This window comes from Vicugna pacos, unplaced genomic scaffold (genome assembly GCF_048564905.1).
Source record: "Vicugna pacos unplaced genomic scaffold, VicPac4 scaffold_20, whole genome shotgun sequence".
Classification (NCBI taxonomy): Eukaryota; Metazoa; Chordata; class Mammalia; order Artiodactyla; family Camelidae; genus Vicugna; species Vicugna pacos.
This window is the reverse complement of record NW_027328741.1, coordinates 9008282-9023939: the sequence shown is the minus strand read 5'-3', so window position 1 is coordinate 9023939 and position 15658 is coordinate 9008282. Positions and strand designations below refer to the sequence as shown.

Below are 15658 nucleotides of genomic sequence, written 5' to 3'. Positions count from 1 at the left end.
ATATAAATTTTCCCAGAAAGTTCTGAAAAGCAAAACTTGAATTTGCTATGCACTGACAACTATTCACATATCATTTACATTGTATTTACAAATAATTACATTGTATTAGGTACTAAAAGTAATCTAGAGATGATTTAAAGTATACAAGAGGATGTGCATAGATTATATGCAAATACTATGCCATTTTACATAAGGACATGAGCATCCATGGACTTGGTATCTGAGGGGGTCTCAGAACCAATCCTCAGCAGATAATGAGAGATGACTGTATAAAGATTTTGCCTCTCCAATGTAATTAATGTGCACCCAATATTTTTGCCTAAGAACAATTTTAATTCTTCAATGAAGTTTATATACAACAAGCTAAAAATCCAAAATATCAGCACTTTGCTAATTAACATCAATATCAGCAAAATTGCTAGTTAGTCTATTTGGTTAACTTCCACTAGTCCACTGGCAAAAAAATAAATTTAAAAAAAATTTAAGACAACAACCTCAATTGAGAAACAAAGACTTCAGCCTCTTTAATACCAGAACTTTAATGTGAACAAATAATCTATCACAAAGCCAGGTTAGAGTAATGGTATACTATCAGGGAAGATAAAAGAAATCTAAATTTTTAAGATTAAATAATTATCTACTTCACACACCCATGTAATAATTATGCTATTAAGTTAACTAAGTGCATCACAGTACAACATTACTAAAGAATATTGAACTATTAAGTATCATACCCAAAATATGCAGTATTTGTGAAGCTGTATTTTAGAAAGATGCAGAGATAATGACCCTAGTGAATATGTAAGAATTAGGTTCCAATTAAATGTAAACTGCTGCATTTTCCTAAACAAATATGGTTAAGATTTAGGAATGTAATATGCTTATAAATTATGCCATAATATTTTAGATAGGTTTAAAAGATAAATTTAGTATTTAATAAACTTGTTTTATCATAAATTTAATTTTGCTAATAAAATATCAATATACACAGTGATAGAAAATAAGTTGAAATTCAAGTTAAGCAAGACAAATTTTCTATATAGACTACCAGAAAATATTTTCTATATGCTTAACATTTTCAAACACATCATGACTGATGTAGTTCATTTATCATGAATTGTACATTTATCTGGAAAATCAACCATTATTAATAACAAAGATCTTAAATTACTCCACAGTAAAAAAGAATAGATGATTGAACCTTTACACTGACGTCAGTAAAACCTTAGCAAGAGATTGCTATTTGCAAAAGGGATGAAAATTCAAGCCTTAATCAGATGATTTTTTACATGAATGGATGCTAATTTTTTTCTCTGTATAGCTTCCAAATTTTGTGATGTTTAACACACTTACATTTCTGTCTTTCAGCCAGAGGTCCTCTGCAACAAGCTGATAGCCCACAGGATATCTCCTTAAAATCTATGTGGCTGTCATGATTTTCACCAAAAGCATTAAATAAACCTGTAAAATAGGAACACAGACAGAATAAATCACAGCCAACAAACTTTCTGTTAATAATGACATGCCTATGAAAGGAGGCATGACTCGCATAAACTGATTTAGTTTTTAAAAGTTATCAGTAGTTTCCACTGTCTTAGGAAGTTTTTCCCCCACCCCCTGGCATAATTATAACCAACATTTAACTTCCTAGAAGAAAATACTATCATTTAGTGTTTGGTTTTGTCTGCATACCTGTCTCTATCTTATATTAATTCCAAAAGTCAAAAGTGATTGTAGAATGTAAAAAATAAAAATGTATTTTAAAAATTTAACTGGAAAAATGTCAGAGACCACAATTATCCTAATTTGGAAAGACTAAGAAGAAAAAGGAAAAAAGAAGAAGAAAAGTTGAACTCTATCAAAGATATACTGTGTTGTTATTAATGAGATTCATACAGCTCCTTCATGAAGCAAAGAAAACTAACACACTATATTATAAGAGACAGAAATTCTGTACTGCAGTCTTCATTGTACCACTTAATCTGTATAACTAAATATATTAAATTTCAGAAATAAAGGGCAATTTATAATCTAATCCTGTGGTTTTTAAACTTTTCCTAAAAAATAAATGGAATCATTTTATTTTCAAATGAAATGATTTCTCAATCTCTAATTATAAAAAGGTAAAAACATAACTGCACTGCTGAAGTGGAAACCCTGTCTGTTCTAGCTCCCCTAACAAATAAATATTTCTAAAACACACTAGAAACCTGAAGAATACAGACTGTCTATTTCAAGAATCTAATTCGGTGCCCTCAAAGAGCAGAAAATTGAAGCTAAGAAGTAGTTAAATGACTTGCTAAAAGTAAGAAATTTTTTTTAAAAAGGTCTGAATCAGAAGAAGAACCCAAGCTTTCAGATTTCAAATACAGTTTTTGTGATTATCACCCACAACTGCTCCTTGTAAACCTCATTTAAAATATATATAGTAGTGAAAAGTTTAGAGCTAAGTGGGGACCTTAGAGATGGTCTAGTGGTTTCTTAATTTTTTAAGGGTGGGGGAAGTATACAGCAGTGGAACCTTCTTCTATATAAAAGAAATACAATAGACACTCCTCAGCTGAGGAAGAGGTGGGGTCATGTGTGGAAGCTAGAGCTTTGCCTATTCAGTGTCCACCACCCTGACCCTGCACCAGATGCTGAGGCACCACACTGGAGCACACTTTCATAATGATTGTCTTGGTCAAACTGATTTTATATATGAGAATATTCAAGTGCAGAAAGGTAAACCGACTTACACAAGGCTCCAAAGGTGGAAGAAGGCTCAGGTGTTTAGCAAAGAACATTTGTAGAAAATAGAAGGATTCCCACCTTCACTCAGAGATGCACGAATTGGTGGTGAAGCCAATGGGCCAAATGTCTCTAAATCAAATCATCCAGTTCAGGATTGAGCCCTCAGCAACCAATAGCATTTCTCCAGATGAATGATGTCTGATTCTTCCACTGACAATCAAATCAAACAAGATTATAAAATCTCACTCTTCTCTTCTGGACAATTAATTAGTTCATCCTGATAATGTAACTTCTAAATACACATTTTAATTTCCCAGTTAAACTGTTAAAAAACTACCTAAAACAAAAACTCTGAAAGTCAAATATATTGTATCTAAAGTGGCACGAAAATTAAATTCAAATTAATGTAAAAGAGGCTTTAGAATGGGAAAAAATTTGCAATTTCCCATTAAGCAGGCTGTTTAATTCCAACATGTAAAATAATAAACTAAGATACTTATTTTTTGCTTCCCACACTTTTATCTGTATACCCTTTGGTGATTTTAATCTCTATCTTGGATTTGAAAATTCTTGATCATAGTCTCTCCTGGCTACACAGGTAACACACTAATAGCAGAAACTATGTTTGATTTATCCTGTCACTATGGTAACCACTTACACATTTAATACTTATTAAATAAATGTACAAAGGGGATAGACCTAAGCTTCTCCTTCTTGGCCCTAAAATTCTTACTACCCCTCCTATAAAGGCAGGAGCCTCCTCTGTAGGACAGAGAGTAAATGTATCTCATGAGAAGGATTCCCCAACAAGGGCTGTCTTTTCAGCGTGCTTTTAGATGTTTTTATGGGACATTTCAATAAAAGGATCAAGGACCTAAGCTTCCCAGTATGGTGGGCGTTGTGATGGGCATGGGAGGATGCTCACTTGGGAGGATGAGATGTTAAAGACACTAACAGTGAAAAGGACAGGGCAAGATGAAGGGCGATTGGGAAACAGGACCACAGAGATGTGACATTTACTTCCCACTGTCATCTAAGTGATACCTACTTGAAAGAAACATTTCTACAGTTAAATTCTATAATGGGGGTTATTTAAATGAAGCACACATATACTCAATGAGTAGATCACATAATTTTTAGAGATTCAGAGTGCAGTAGCATTTTCAGAGTACTTTTTACATCAATAACTAGTATTTATAAATTCCTGTGTACTAAATAAGTATGTGGAATTATTTCCATTTTGCTTTTAGACTTACTACAGCTTAACGTATTCACTGCACTGATACAGAGTAATTTTTCTAATGAATAAAAATGATAATGTACAACCTTGTTAAAGATTCTTTAATTTCACCATCACCAGATTTATGAACATTTAGGCCTATGTGTCAGGCCCCGTTTCTTACCAGCTTTTTCACCAACACCTTACATTGAGGTTATATTGCATTACCCAGAGGTCAGGAAATGTTCTTTCACACATCCACATCTATATTAGGTCCTGTGTCCTCTGAGGAGAAACATTCTCCCCACTTTCACATCCTTCCATTTTACAGCCTAACCACTAATCCTTCTCTAAACACCTTCTAATGCTTTCCAACCTCACCAGCTACCCTAGGATTTTAACTTCTCTCTTCTGCAACTGTCCTCCACTGTATATAGTATCCAATATTCAAGTGAAGTATGAGTCCTCATTTACAGGTCTGTGGCCTCTCTAGATTACAAAGTATTTGGATTCAGTAACCTTGTCCTTTTATCACTTTTGCTGCTAGAGTTCCTTTCATAGGACCTGATACATAGTAACCACACAATAAATACTTCCTGAATGAATAAATGAATGAATGAATGAATAGCCAAGGCAATCTTCACAGCCAAGGCTTCCCCAACCCAGCTCAGTATTCTTTCTGTTATATCAAAGAGACTCTGCCCCATGAAACAATAGACCCTGCACATTTTAACAAATGTATACAATTATTAGGAACTATTATTAGAACAGAGACTAGCACTACTGTTCTCATAGTTATGTCACATAAGTAGTGTATTAAAGCTCGTTCTGATTTCTTGTTTATACAAATCAGCTATGTCTGTCACCAGTTTAAATATTAGTAATTTAGAAAACAAAAGTTATTGATTTATCTACTCATCAGAAATCATTACAACAGATCTATTTACATACCTCTTCTGTCAGTTTATATACCAACTGGAAAAGAAGGGGTGTACAGTCAACTCTGAGAGTATAATTGCCTGCAAAATAAATAAGAGAGAATTTTAATACCTCCAAATGGACTACAAACCTGTATTTAATTCTAACTTTATTTTCTAATTATAAACAATATATAACAGATTTCAAATTCAAGGCATCATTCCTGGAGAATTAAAAATAGGGTGGACCTTACAGATTATCATATTCAGTGAAGTATGTCAGACAGAGAAAGGCAAATATCACATTCTATCACTTATATGTGGAATGTAAACAAACAAAAAAATGATACAAATGAACTTATTTACAAACCAGAAATAGACTCATGACATAGAAAAGAAACTATGGTTACCCAAGGGGAAAGGGGGAAGGGAAGAGATATGTTAGGAGTTCAGGATTAACAGATATACACTATCATATATGAAACAGATAACCAACAAGGACCTACTGTATAGTACAGGGAATTATATTCAGTATCTTATAATAACCTATAATGGAAAAGAATCTAAAAACAATGTATATGTATATGTATATGTATATGTATATGTATATGTATATGTATATGTATATGTATATAACTGAGTAACTTTGCTGTACACCTGAAACTAATATTACAAATCAAATGTACTTCAGTAAAAAGAAATAAATAAAATTTTAGAATAGACAGATAGGTAGGGAGATAAATAGACAGGCAGATAGTCTGGCTAAAACTAAAACACAAGGTGGAAATAACTCTTCAGGAGCCAGAGAGGCTGCAGCACACACTTAGGATAGGAGACTGCAGAGGCGGACTCTGCTGCTAAGGCTGCAGCTCCTGCAGTAAAAGTAAGGGTCATTGCTCATTACGGCAGCAGTACCTAGGGGTCTTTGGCAAAGGAAGTGTTAAGGCCATAATGTTCATGTTTTTATTCATTTATTCAATTCAATATGAAGACTTTAGACTAGAGCATGTCAGTAACTAACATGTGTCCTGTGACACTTACCTAGAAATAACCATAATACGATGAAAGCCTACAGATGCACATGCCACATGTCAGGGTCAAAAGGAAGTTTGTAGTGGGTGCTTATTTCAGAGTTGTTCCAATACATACAGGAACTATTTCTGTATGAAATATTTTAGCCCAACTTTTAAAAATAGCTCCACAGGAAGAATGTCAAAAGTACTAAAGTTTTAAGTAGTAATCCAAGATAGGCAAATGGTAAATATACTAAAGAAATTAGGATCAATAGCTTAGTTATGAATCATATTGATTCATTTGAATCATAATAATGTTCTCTCTGGTAAAATGGAGAAATGGAGTTATTATTGAGGCATCTCATAGAAAGAGGATAATCCTAGTTTATGAGTTGGAGTTGATAGACTTAAATACTGGTATACTATTTAATGACAATCTGAAATAAAATTTACCTTCTGTGTATGAGTCTGCATTGATATATGCAACCTCTCTCTCCTGGAGTGTTTTCACATTCTCCTGTAGTTGAAGCAAAGCAGTCACTTATCTCACAGCATTTACAATTTTGGAAATACAAGCAAAACAAATTAATTCAGTAAAAGAGTGGTTTGCAGATACCATTATAAATCAAACACCTATGCTTTTGACCATAATTTTAAGAAAATGCTATTAACTGGTTGATAATATTAATGCAATTAAAACAAGAAAGAAAAATATTAGTGATGCTGTAGCCACTGTTAATAGCAACAGCAGGGAGACCCAGAGGAAAACTGCCCCTGATCCCCTGCACCATAATATGAAGGGGGAAGGCTCGGAGATGCTCAGCCTCACCCTGGATCTACTGGAAGAGGACTGCTCAAAGTAAGGCCTGGAAATCTGTATTTTTAAAAGGTGTCTCTGGAAATCCTAACAGACATTAAAGTATGAGATCCCTTGATGTTGGGGATCCAAGTAACTTTACCATATTAAAAGTGAGGAAGTTGGAAATTTGATTTATCAAGAATTTTTTGAAAGAGAAGATATTGATGAAAAAGAAAAATATAGGAGGGGAGGATAGAGAAAAAAACTAGAGGGAGAGAAGAGTGGCTATTAGGACAAAGACAAGACATTTCTCACACATACATGCACACACGCACACACATTCTAGAAAAATACAGCAGAAGAAGACTAATGCCATCACACAACATGGGAATATGCAGAGAGAACTCTTTTCTTCTCTCTGTTTCTCTCTCTCTCTCTAGCTTGCTACCTTATAAAAGCAGTTACAGTAAAAACATTTAAAGCTGTGAGTGGTCATCCCACAAATGAGAATTCTCACCTCTGCGCTTGACCACATGGGATAGATGACAGCTGATTCTGCGGCAGAGTATCCATTATGACAGAGCTACAGTAGAAATAAAAAAGATTCCTTAATTATATGTAAAGGTAAATGTGCTGCTGAATATGATCAAGAAGCTAGTAGAAAATGGGAAACAATATTCAAATTGTCTTTTAACTCACATGAATTTAAATTAATGCAAGGCATATTATCTTGTATCTTGGATTTATTTTATCTGTATTTTAAGCTGCTTAAATTATAAAAAGACACATGTATTTCTATATACATGTGTTCACAAGAAATTACATATTTCTAAAAGTAAATGACCTTAATGAATAAGCTCTGATTCATCTAAATAAGTGTATTATGAAATGCATGTTCATAACAACAACATAATAATAAGACTTTGCCATATAAATGGAATCAAATGTGATACAAGTAAATGTGATTTTATTCCCATACTTATTTGATTCATATTATTATTTTAAAGTATGCAGAAATGAGTCAGAAGGAAAGCATTTTAAAAACCATTCACAATAATAAGAAAGATATGACATTCTTTAAATCAATTCTATAAAATTTGGACTCATAAATGAACAAAACAGAGGATAGTCACAGGAAAGTGCTTTTTGGTGCGCCTGCCTTTAAAAAAATACACAAGCCTACCTTGAACATGTAAGAACTTAGAGTTACTGGACAGAGAGCATAAGGGAAGAAGATGAAAGAAGGGGGTCTATGAGAGACACTTTAAAATAAAGCATTAAGAGCCAGTGACAAATGAAAATTAATCATAATTGAATTAAAAATAAATCCTTGAAATTTTAGAGTAATTCAATTTACAAAATCATTGTATTACACTCCCCAACCAGGCACTTTTGTAAATGGTAAAATATACCTATGGTTACAATTTAGTGTTGAATCCATAAAGGAGAGACTATAATCAGAGTATAGTCATCTAAAAAGAGCATGTTGTTTTCCTAGATAGAAGAAATCCAAGGAAACTGTAAAAACTTGAAAATTAATGCCAAGGATCTAAATCAGATTTTCAATAGGCTAATTCACTTGTCAGAAGTAGTTTCCTAGGTTTGACTATTTTCTGAGCTTACAGATTTTACTTACTTATCACAAAACCAATATAAATAGAAACTAAAATATTTTAAAAATAATGAAAAAATTGGTTTGTGCTTAGTAATTAAGAGGTTGTTCTGTTTTGCCAAACTGATGTAAAAGCAAAAACAAACTCTATTTCTTAAATTTTCTTGTTTTTATCCAATTTAAAACAGTATCAGGTAATGGAACACATCTGTGATTACCCTGAGATACATGTTGACCAAGAAGATATGTTTACTGTCTTAGTTACCTCAGCCCATTTGTGGAACCCAGAAGTCCAAATTTTTCTGCATCCCAGCTGGCAAAAATGGCAGTTCTTCTCAGTCTCCAGCTTGAAATCATTGTTAACATACATGGTTAGGTACATCTGCCTAAAAACAAAGGAAAATTCACTGAAGTCACTTTCTGTCATCACTTGCCATGGAAACATTATTTACCTCTACTAATCAGTTTTCCAAAATTCTGGACAACTTCTTATAAATCAGCAGTTCCACTGGTTAGGTCAATACCTCCAAATACCCAGAAGTCCTGATGATCTCCCAGAATAACACATCTGTCTGGAAAGGAAGGCATTCAAAAGAATGACAACTTAGAATGTATTATAAAGAGCAGTAATTTATGTTTTTAAATTAAACTTCCTCCTGCTTGAGTTTCCTCCATAGAAAACCATCAAGGTACTGTCTCCTTTTAGAATTTACCTTTTCTTCCCCACATTTAATTATATCACATCAACCAGGAAAAAAATATTAAGAGTTGATTAAGATTTACCTTCTCTTACTCCTGTAATCTTTGTAAAAACAAAATGTTTTAAGACATTTTAAAAAATTCACCAACTCACCAAGTTTCACAGATCCTCAGGTAGTTCTGATTACATCATAAATGCTTGTGACTTTCTTGAAGTTATGAACATGCATTTTAACCTTCCTAGAATTTCACAAAGGGAACAAATTACTTCACATAGAGCATTATGTCTAACAGGTTCCTTCCAATGTTTTATTATAAGTCTCAGAAGTACAGAAAACTGTTTAATAAGATGATAAATTCCCATATGCCCACCACCTAAATTCAATCATTGTTAATACTGTTGAACTATTTGCAAGCGAGTTGTGCAAATCATGACAGTTGTCTCCTATGTATTTAAGAATGCACCTTACGGTGAAATCAAATAAAAAAATCAGTATTTTATATTTTTCCTCCCTCATAGCTCTATTGTTGGTATTTATTTAAACTCCAAAATTATTACTCAACATGAAAAAGAATCTTGTTCTTAGCAATTTTTTTTTAAAAAAAAAATGTGTATTTGTCCATTTAGAGCTCAAATCAATTAAGGGATATAAGCCCCAGGTGCTTTTTTTGGTATTTTGACCAGGGAAGATTTCTGTTTCTGACTTTTCTCTTAAACTGTTACTGAAGCTACATGCTCTGTTTTCCTTGTGTCTGTATGTATCTGTTTATAAATCACATTTTTCATTGTGTACCTCTAGAGGGTATTAATACATGAGATAATAAAGTCTCCTATGTTAAAGGAACTCTGTTCTAATTGAGTTAAATAAACACTTTTTAAAAATTCTTATAAAATAAAACTGAACTTCTAATACCTTAAGAGTTCTGAAATTTTAAAACAAGCTTCTTACAGAACTTATAAAATACTTGCAGAATCCAAATTCAAATTGCTAAGGCAAATCATTAATCAACAAGGCTCATTCAACCATTTTAGTTTAATAAAAAACAGCTATCTCCTCTCTGATTCATCAGTGTGAAGTTTCCCTTTCCCTCTACATTTCAAGCCAGTCAAACTAAAGTTCTGATCATGCCATGCTCTTTTCCAGCCCTGCACAAGCTGTCCTCTGCAGCTGGCGTTTACTGCCTGTCTTGATTCCGTGGAAAACTTACTGTTTGTGTAAAATTAAGCTCAATGAGCACATGTTCTGTGGTCATGCCTCCTTAATACCAGAACTGTCTGGGGTTAGTAACAGTAACGACTATGATGTAAGCGCACTGGGCCATGTAGCAGTTACGCGTTCACCACTGTGACCACTTAACCCTCCCCCGCAGAAGTGACCGGTGAACTTCGCTCCTTTCCCCCTTCTCTCCTACTCCTTCCCTTAAGTTAACCTAGTATTTTGCATGTACAGTGTTTTGACAGTTATCTGAAACACTGTTTTAAACCGTCAGTTGAAAAGGGAAGACAAAATGTTACACCTGGCCCAGAGGAGGAGAGGGGTGGGGAGTGGCTCAGAGGAAGCCGAACAGGACGCGCGGCCCCCGATCACAACACAGCCCCGTTCCTTCCCGAGTTTCGCAGCCGGGAAAGCAGAGGCGTGGGGCCCGGACAGCATCGGGGCCTTTGTGGGAGGCCGAGGGAGGGACGGAGACCCGCGCAGGGTTGGGGAGGGGCCCGCAGGGACTCACCGTCTGTGCAGCGGCTCCTGACCCACAGCTGGGCGGGCGGCGGTGGCGGTTGAGGCGGCGGTGGCGGCTGAGGGGGCCGAGGCGGCGGCGGCTGCGGTGCCGGCTGAGGGGGCTGAGGCGGCATCGGCGGCGGTCCCGGCTGAAGCGGCGGCGGCTGCGGTGCCAGCTGAGGGGGCTGGGCGGGCGGCGGTGCCGGTAGAGGCTGCGGTGCCGGCTGAAGGGGCCGAGGCGGCGGCGGCTGCGGTGCCGGCTGAAGGGGCTGAGGCGGCATCGGCGGCGTTACCGACTGAGGCGGCTGTTCCGGCTGAGGGGGCCGAAGCGGCGGCGGCTGCGGTGCCGGCTGAGGGGGCTGGGAGGGCGGCGATGGCGGTTGAGTCTGCGATGCCGGCTGAAGGGGCTGAGGCGGCATCGGCGGCGTTACCGACTGAGGCGGCTGTTCCGGCTGAGGGGGCCGAGGCGGCGGCGGCTGCAGTGCCGGCTGAGGGGGCTGAGGCGGCATCGGCGGCGGTACCGGCTGAAGCGGCGGCGGCTGCGGTGCCAGCTGAGGGGGCTGGGCGGGCGGCGGTGGAGGTTGAGGGGGCTGGGCGGTCGGAGGTGGCGGTAGAGGCTGCGGTGCCGGCTGAAGGGGCTGAGGCGGCGGCAGCTGCAGTGCCGGATTAAGGGGCTGAAGCGGCGGCGGTTGCGGTGCCGGCTGAGGGGGCTGGGAGGGCGGCGGTGGCGGTTGAGGCTGCGATGCCGGCTGAAGGGGCTGAGGCGGCATCGGCGGCGTTACCGACTGAAGCGGCGGCGGCTGCGGTGCCAGCTGAGGGGGCTGGGCGGGCGGCGGTGGAGGTTGAGGCTGCGGTGCCGGCTGAAGGGGCTGAGGCGGCGTTACCGGCTGAGGCGGCTGTTCCGGCTGAGGGGGCCGAGGCGGCGGCGGCTGCGGTGCCGGCTGAAGGGGCTGAGGCGGCGGCAGCTGCGGTGCCGGCTGAGGGGGCTGGGCGGGCGGCGGTGCCGGCTGAGGGGGCTGGGCGGGCGGCGGTGGCGGTAGAGGCTGCGGTGCCGGCTGAAGGGGCCGAGGCGGCGGCGGCTGCGGTGCCGGCTGAGGGGGCTGGGGGGTCGGCGGCTGCGGTGCCGGCTGAGGCGGCTGAGGCGGCAGCAGTGGAGGTACCGGCTGAGGGGGCCGAGGCGGCGGCGGCTGCGGTGCCGGCTGAAGGGGCTGAGGCGGCGGCAGCTGCGGTGCCGGCTGAGGGGGCTGGGCGGGCGGCGGTGGCGGTAGAGGCTGCGGTGCCGGCTGAAGGGGCCGAGGCGGCGGCGGCTGCGGTGCCGGCTGAGGGGGCTGGGGGGTCGGCGGCTGCGGTGCCGGCTGAGGCGGCTGAGGCGGCAGCAGTGGAGGTACCGGCTGAGGGGGCCGAGGCGGCGGCGGCTGCGGTGCCGGCTGAAGGGGCTGAGGCGGCGGCAGCTGCGGTGCCGGCTGAGGGGGCTGGGCGGGCGGCGGTGCCGGCTGAGGGGGCTGGGCGGGCGGCGGTGGCGGTAGAGGCTGCGGTGCCGGCTGAAGGGGCCGAGGCGGCGGCGGCTGCGGTGCCGGCTGAGGGGGCTGGGGGGTCAGCGGCTGCGGTGCTGGCTGAAGGGGCTGAGGCGGCGGCAGCTGCAGTGCCGGCTGAAGGGGCTGAAGCGGCGGCGGTTGCGGTGCCGGCTGAGGGGGCTGGGAGGGCGGCGATGGCGGTTGAGGCTGCGATGCCGGCTGAAGGGGCTGAGACGGCGTCGGCGGCCGTGCCTGCTGAGGCGGCATCGGCGGCGTTACCTGCTGAGGCGGCTGTTCCGGCTGAGACGGCATCGGCGGCGGTCCCGGCTGAAGCGGCGGCGGCTGCGGTGCCGGCTGAAGGGGCCGAGGCGGCGGCGGCGGCGGTACCGGCTGAAGCAGCGGCGGCTGCGGTGCCAGCTGAGGGGGCTGGGCGGTCGGCGGTGGCGGTAGAGGCTGCGGTGCCGGCTGAAGGGGCTGAGGCGGCATCGGCGGCATTACCTGCTGAGGCGGCTGTTCCGGCTGAGGGGGCCGAGGCGGCGGCGGCTGCAGTGCCGGCTGAGGGGGCTGAGGCGGCATCGGCGGCGGTACCGGCTGAAGCGGCGGCGGCTGCGGTGCCAGCTGAGGGGGCTGGGCGGGCGGCGGTGCCGGTAGAGGCTGCGGTGCCGGCTGAAGGGGCTGAGGCGGCATCGGCGGCGTTACCGGCTGAGGCGGCTGTTCCGGCTGAGGGGGCCGAGGCGGCGGCGGCTGCGATGCCGGCTGAAGGGGCTGAGACGGCGTCGGCTGCCGTGCCTGCTGAGGCGGCATCGGCGCCGGTATCGACTGAAGGAGCTGAAGCGGCGGCGGCTGCGATGCCGGCTTAGGGGGCTGAGGCGGCGGCGGCGGCTGCTGGAAGGACTTGAGGGACTCGAAGGCCTTCACCATCTTTTCCAGGGTCGCCATGGCGGCCTCCCGCCACGCGGGGACAGCCCCCGGGGTCGCCGATCCGACCGGCGTCTCTGGTCAGCAGCGGTGGCAGTGAACGGGGCTCGGGGCCGCCGGCAGTTGCGGACCCCAAGCGCGCGGCCATCTTGGAACCGTCCCGACAGTCCCCGCGGCCCTGCGTCCTGCCACGCTCCGCCGGTGGGGCGGGGCCGGGCCGCGGAATTGACTGCCAGAGGCAGCGGCCTCCGCCAATGGCTGCCTCGCTCGCCCCTTGGGCTCAAAGAGCCGCCACGGCTGCTGGAGTTACTGCCGTTCTTCCCGGCGATGGACGTGGGGTACTGCACGGGGATCGGGAGGGCGGTTCGGGGGCGGGGTTGCAAGGCAAGGCGAGGAGGGTGGGGAGGGCGGGTGACTTGTGATTGAGGGTCTCTCTTGGCGAGGGGCGTCCCCGGATGACGCATAGCATGTGGCAGGGAGGCCGGGCAGTGGGCTGGGAGCCCCAGACCCCTGCGGGGCGCTTGCCCACCCCGCGGCGCGGGCGGAGGGCCGGCTCGCCGGACAGCCTGCTATAATATGTTGACTGTTACATATTTGGCCTTACCCTTGTTAGTAGCCTCAAATCACTCCTTGTTCACCTTCAGGATCATTATCATAGATATACTTCTGACAATCCTCGTACTTAACTATGTTCCCTCATGCTACAGGGGCATGCACATGCTATTCTCACTCTTAGAAATAATCTTTTACAGATCAATCCCCTACTCCCCTCAAGGGATTTGCCTATCTAATTCCAATCACTCTCATTGCTCAGCTAATTTGTGAATTCATAAAGCCCATTACATTAACATAATTCCTTAACACCATGTAATTCTCCTTTATCACAATTATTAAAGTATACTTTATAATAACATAAAAACTCTTCCATGTGTATCTTTTCAAATTAGAGTTCCCTCTGGCTATATGTCCAGGAGTGGGATTACTAGATCATATAGTAAGTCTAGTTTTAGTTTTTTGAGGAATCTCCATACTATTCTCCATAATGGCTGCACCAAACTATATTCCCACCAACAGTGTCAGAGGGTTCCCTTTTCTCCACACCCTCTCCAGCATTTATTCTTTGTGGACTTTCTAATGGTGGTCATTCTGGTTGGTGTGAGGTGATACCTCATTGTGGTTATGATTTGCATTTCTCTGGTAATTAGTGATATTGAGCATTTTTTCATGTACCTAATGGCCATTTGCATGTCTTCATTTGAGAATTGCTTGTTAGGCTCTTCTGCCCATTTTTGGATTGGGTCTTTTTTTTATTTGTTTAATAAATTTCTTAAATGCAAGGCATACTGATAACATACCTACCTTTTGCAAAAGAATGAGTAGCTTTCTTAAAAAAGTCTTTTGATTTTGTAGTTCTTAAGCAGAATAACTTTTTGATTCTATGAATCTCATATAGTCTTCTCATGATTGTTAATTCAACAAATATTAATAAGGGCTTAATATGTTCAGAGCACTGTCCTAGACACTGGGTTTGGGATGAAGACTAAAGGTGATATGGTAGTTTGCTTATGGAGTTTACAGTCTAGTAGGGGGAGGGGTGCAATAGACAGGTAAATACATTTGCAGTAATAAACTGTGAAGAACTTATAGAAAGAGAGATTAAGAGCCATGAGAGCTGGTCAGGAAATTAGATGATGTTTGATTTAAAATGTACAAGATAATAAGAAACTAATCAAGTAAAAGAACCTGGTGAGTGAGACAGGGGTGAGGGCTCATTGCAGACAGAATGAAATTGAGGAAATTTGTTACACAGCAATAGATAACTAATACACTCTTCTGCTCTTTCCACTTTACAGGCTGCCTCCGCTCTGGGAGCTGTTAAATATTTATGATTTACAATGATAATGGTGGCGCTCCCCAAACAGGAAAGACCATGATTTGCTCCAGGGAGTGGAAGTTCCATGTGATTATAGTTCACAAGTGAAGAGAGTGGTACTAGGTGTGGTTACAGAAGTAGGTGGCAAGATGTGAGCTTGTGGTTGAGATTGTTAAGTATGATCTCCCTAGATGACTTTTTTTGGCCAGCCAGAAAAATAGATTGGAAGGAAAAAAAACGAGAAAGGGAGCTGTTGCAGTATTTCAGAAGAAAGGTAGTGGTGCTGGTACTAGGTTGGTGGCATTTGACATCGGGGCATGCATTCAAGACACATTTCAAGGTGGCCTCAGGGGGACTTGCTGTTGATTGAACATGGATGGAGGTTAAAGGAGAGAGAGGAATTGTGGACAATATTCCAGTTGGCTTCAGGCTTGAAGACCTGTGTAGATAGAGATGCCTGGGAGGTAATTTGTCAGGAAATTAAGATTTCTGCTTTAGGCTTATTGAGTTGAGTGTGCACATGGCAAGTAGGGATCTCAAGTTGACAGCTGGGTATGTGAATCTGGAGGCATAAATGTGGGGTTCTTTGGCATTTTATGTACCTTTACTTTTCAGGAGAGAGAAGAGATGTCCTTGGGCTGAA

General features: G+C 42.9%; 1 protein-coding gene across 1 annotated transcript; it reads right to left on the bottom strand.

The window, feature by feature from the left end:
* Window positions 1-1377: 1377 nt before the first annotated feature.
* Window positions 1378-13290, bottom strand: LOC140693652 (uncharacterized). Its single transcript, XM_072957370.1, has 11 exons — window positions 13170-13290; window positions 12612-13079; window positions 11493-12551; window positions 10721-11144; window positions 9147-9232; window positions 8559-8679; window positions 7199-7264; window positions 6336-6399; window positions 4904-4971; window positions 2812-2943; window positions 1378-1461 (listed from the first exon to the last, which is right to left on the bottom strand). Exons 1-5 carry the CDS (start codon window positions 13288-13290, stop codon window positions 9163-9165), a joined length of 2142 nt encoding a protein of 713 aa, XP_072813471.1. The 3' UTR covers window positions 1378-1461; window positions 2812-2943; window positions 4904-4971; window positions 6336-6399; window positions 7199-7264; window positions 8559-8679; window positions 9147-9162.
* Window positions 13291-15658: the final 2368 nt, after the last annotated feature.

Excerpts from the sequence above, each read along its gene's own strand:
- LOC140693652 (XM_072957370.1), bottom strand. The coding sequence starts at position 13,290 with ATGGCCGCGCGCTTGGGGTCCGCAACTGCCGGCGGCCCCGAGCCCCGT. Across the intron at positions 11,145-11,492 it reads AGCCGCCGCCGCTTCAGTCG|TCGGTAACGCCGCCGATGCC; the intron begins GTAACGCCGCCG and ends CAGCCGCCTCAG. Across the intron at positions 9,233-10,720 it reads CAGGAGCCGCTGCACAGACG|GAAGGTTAAAATGCATGTTC; the intron begins GTGAGTCCCTGC and ends GTGAAATTCTAG.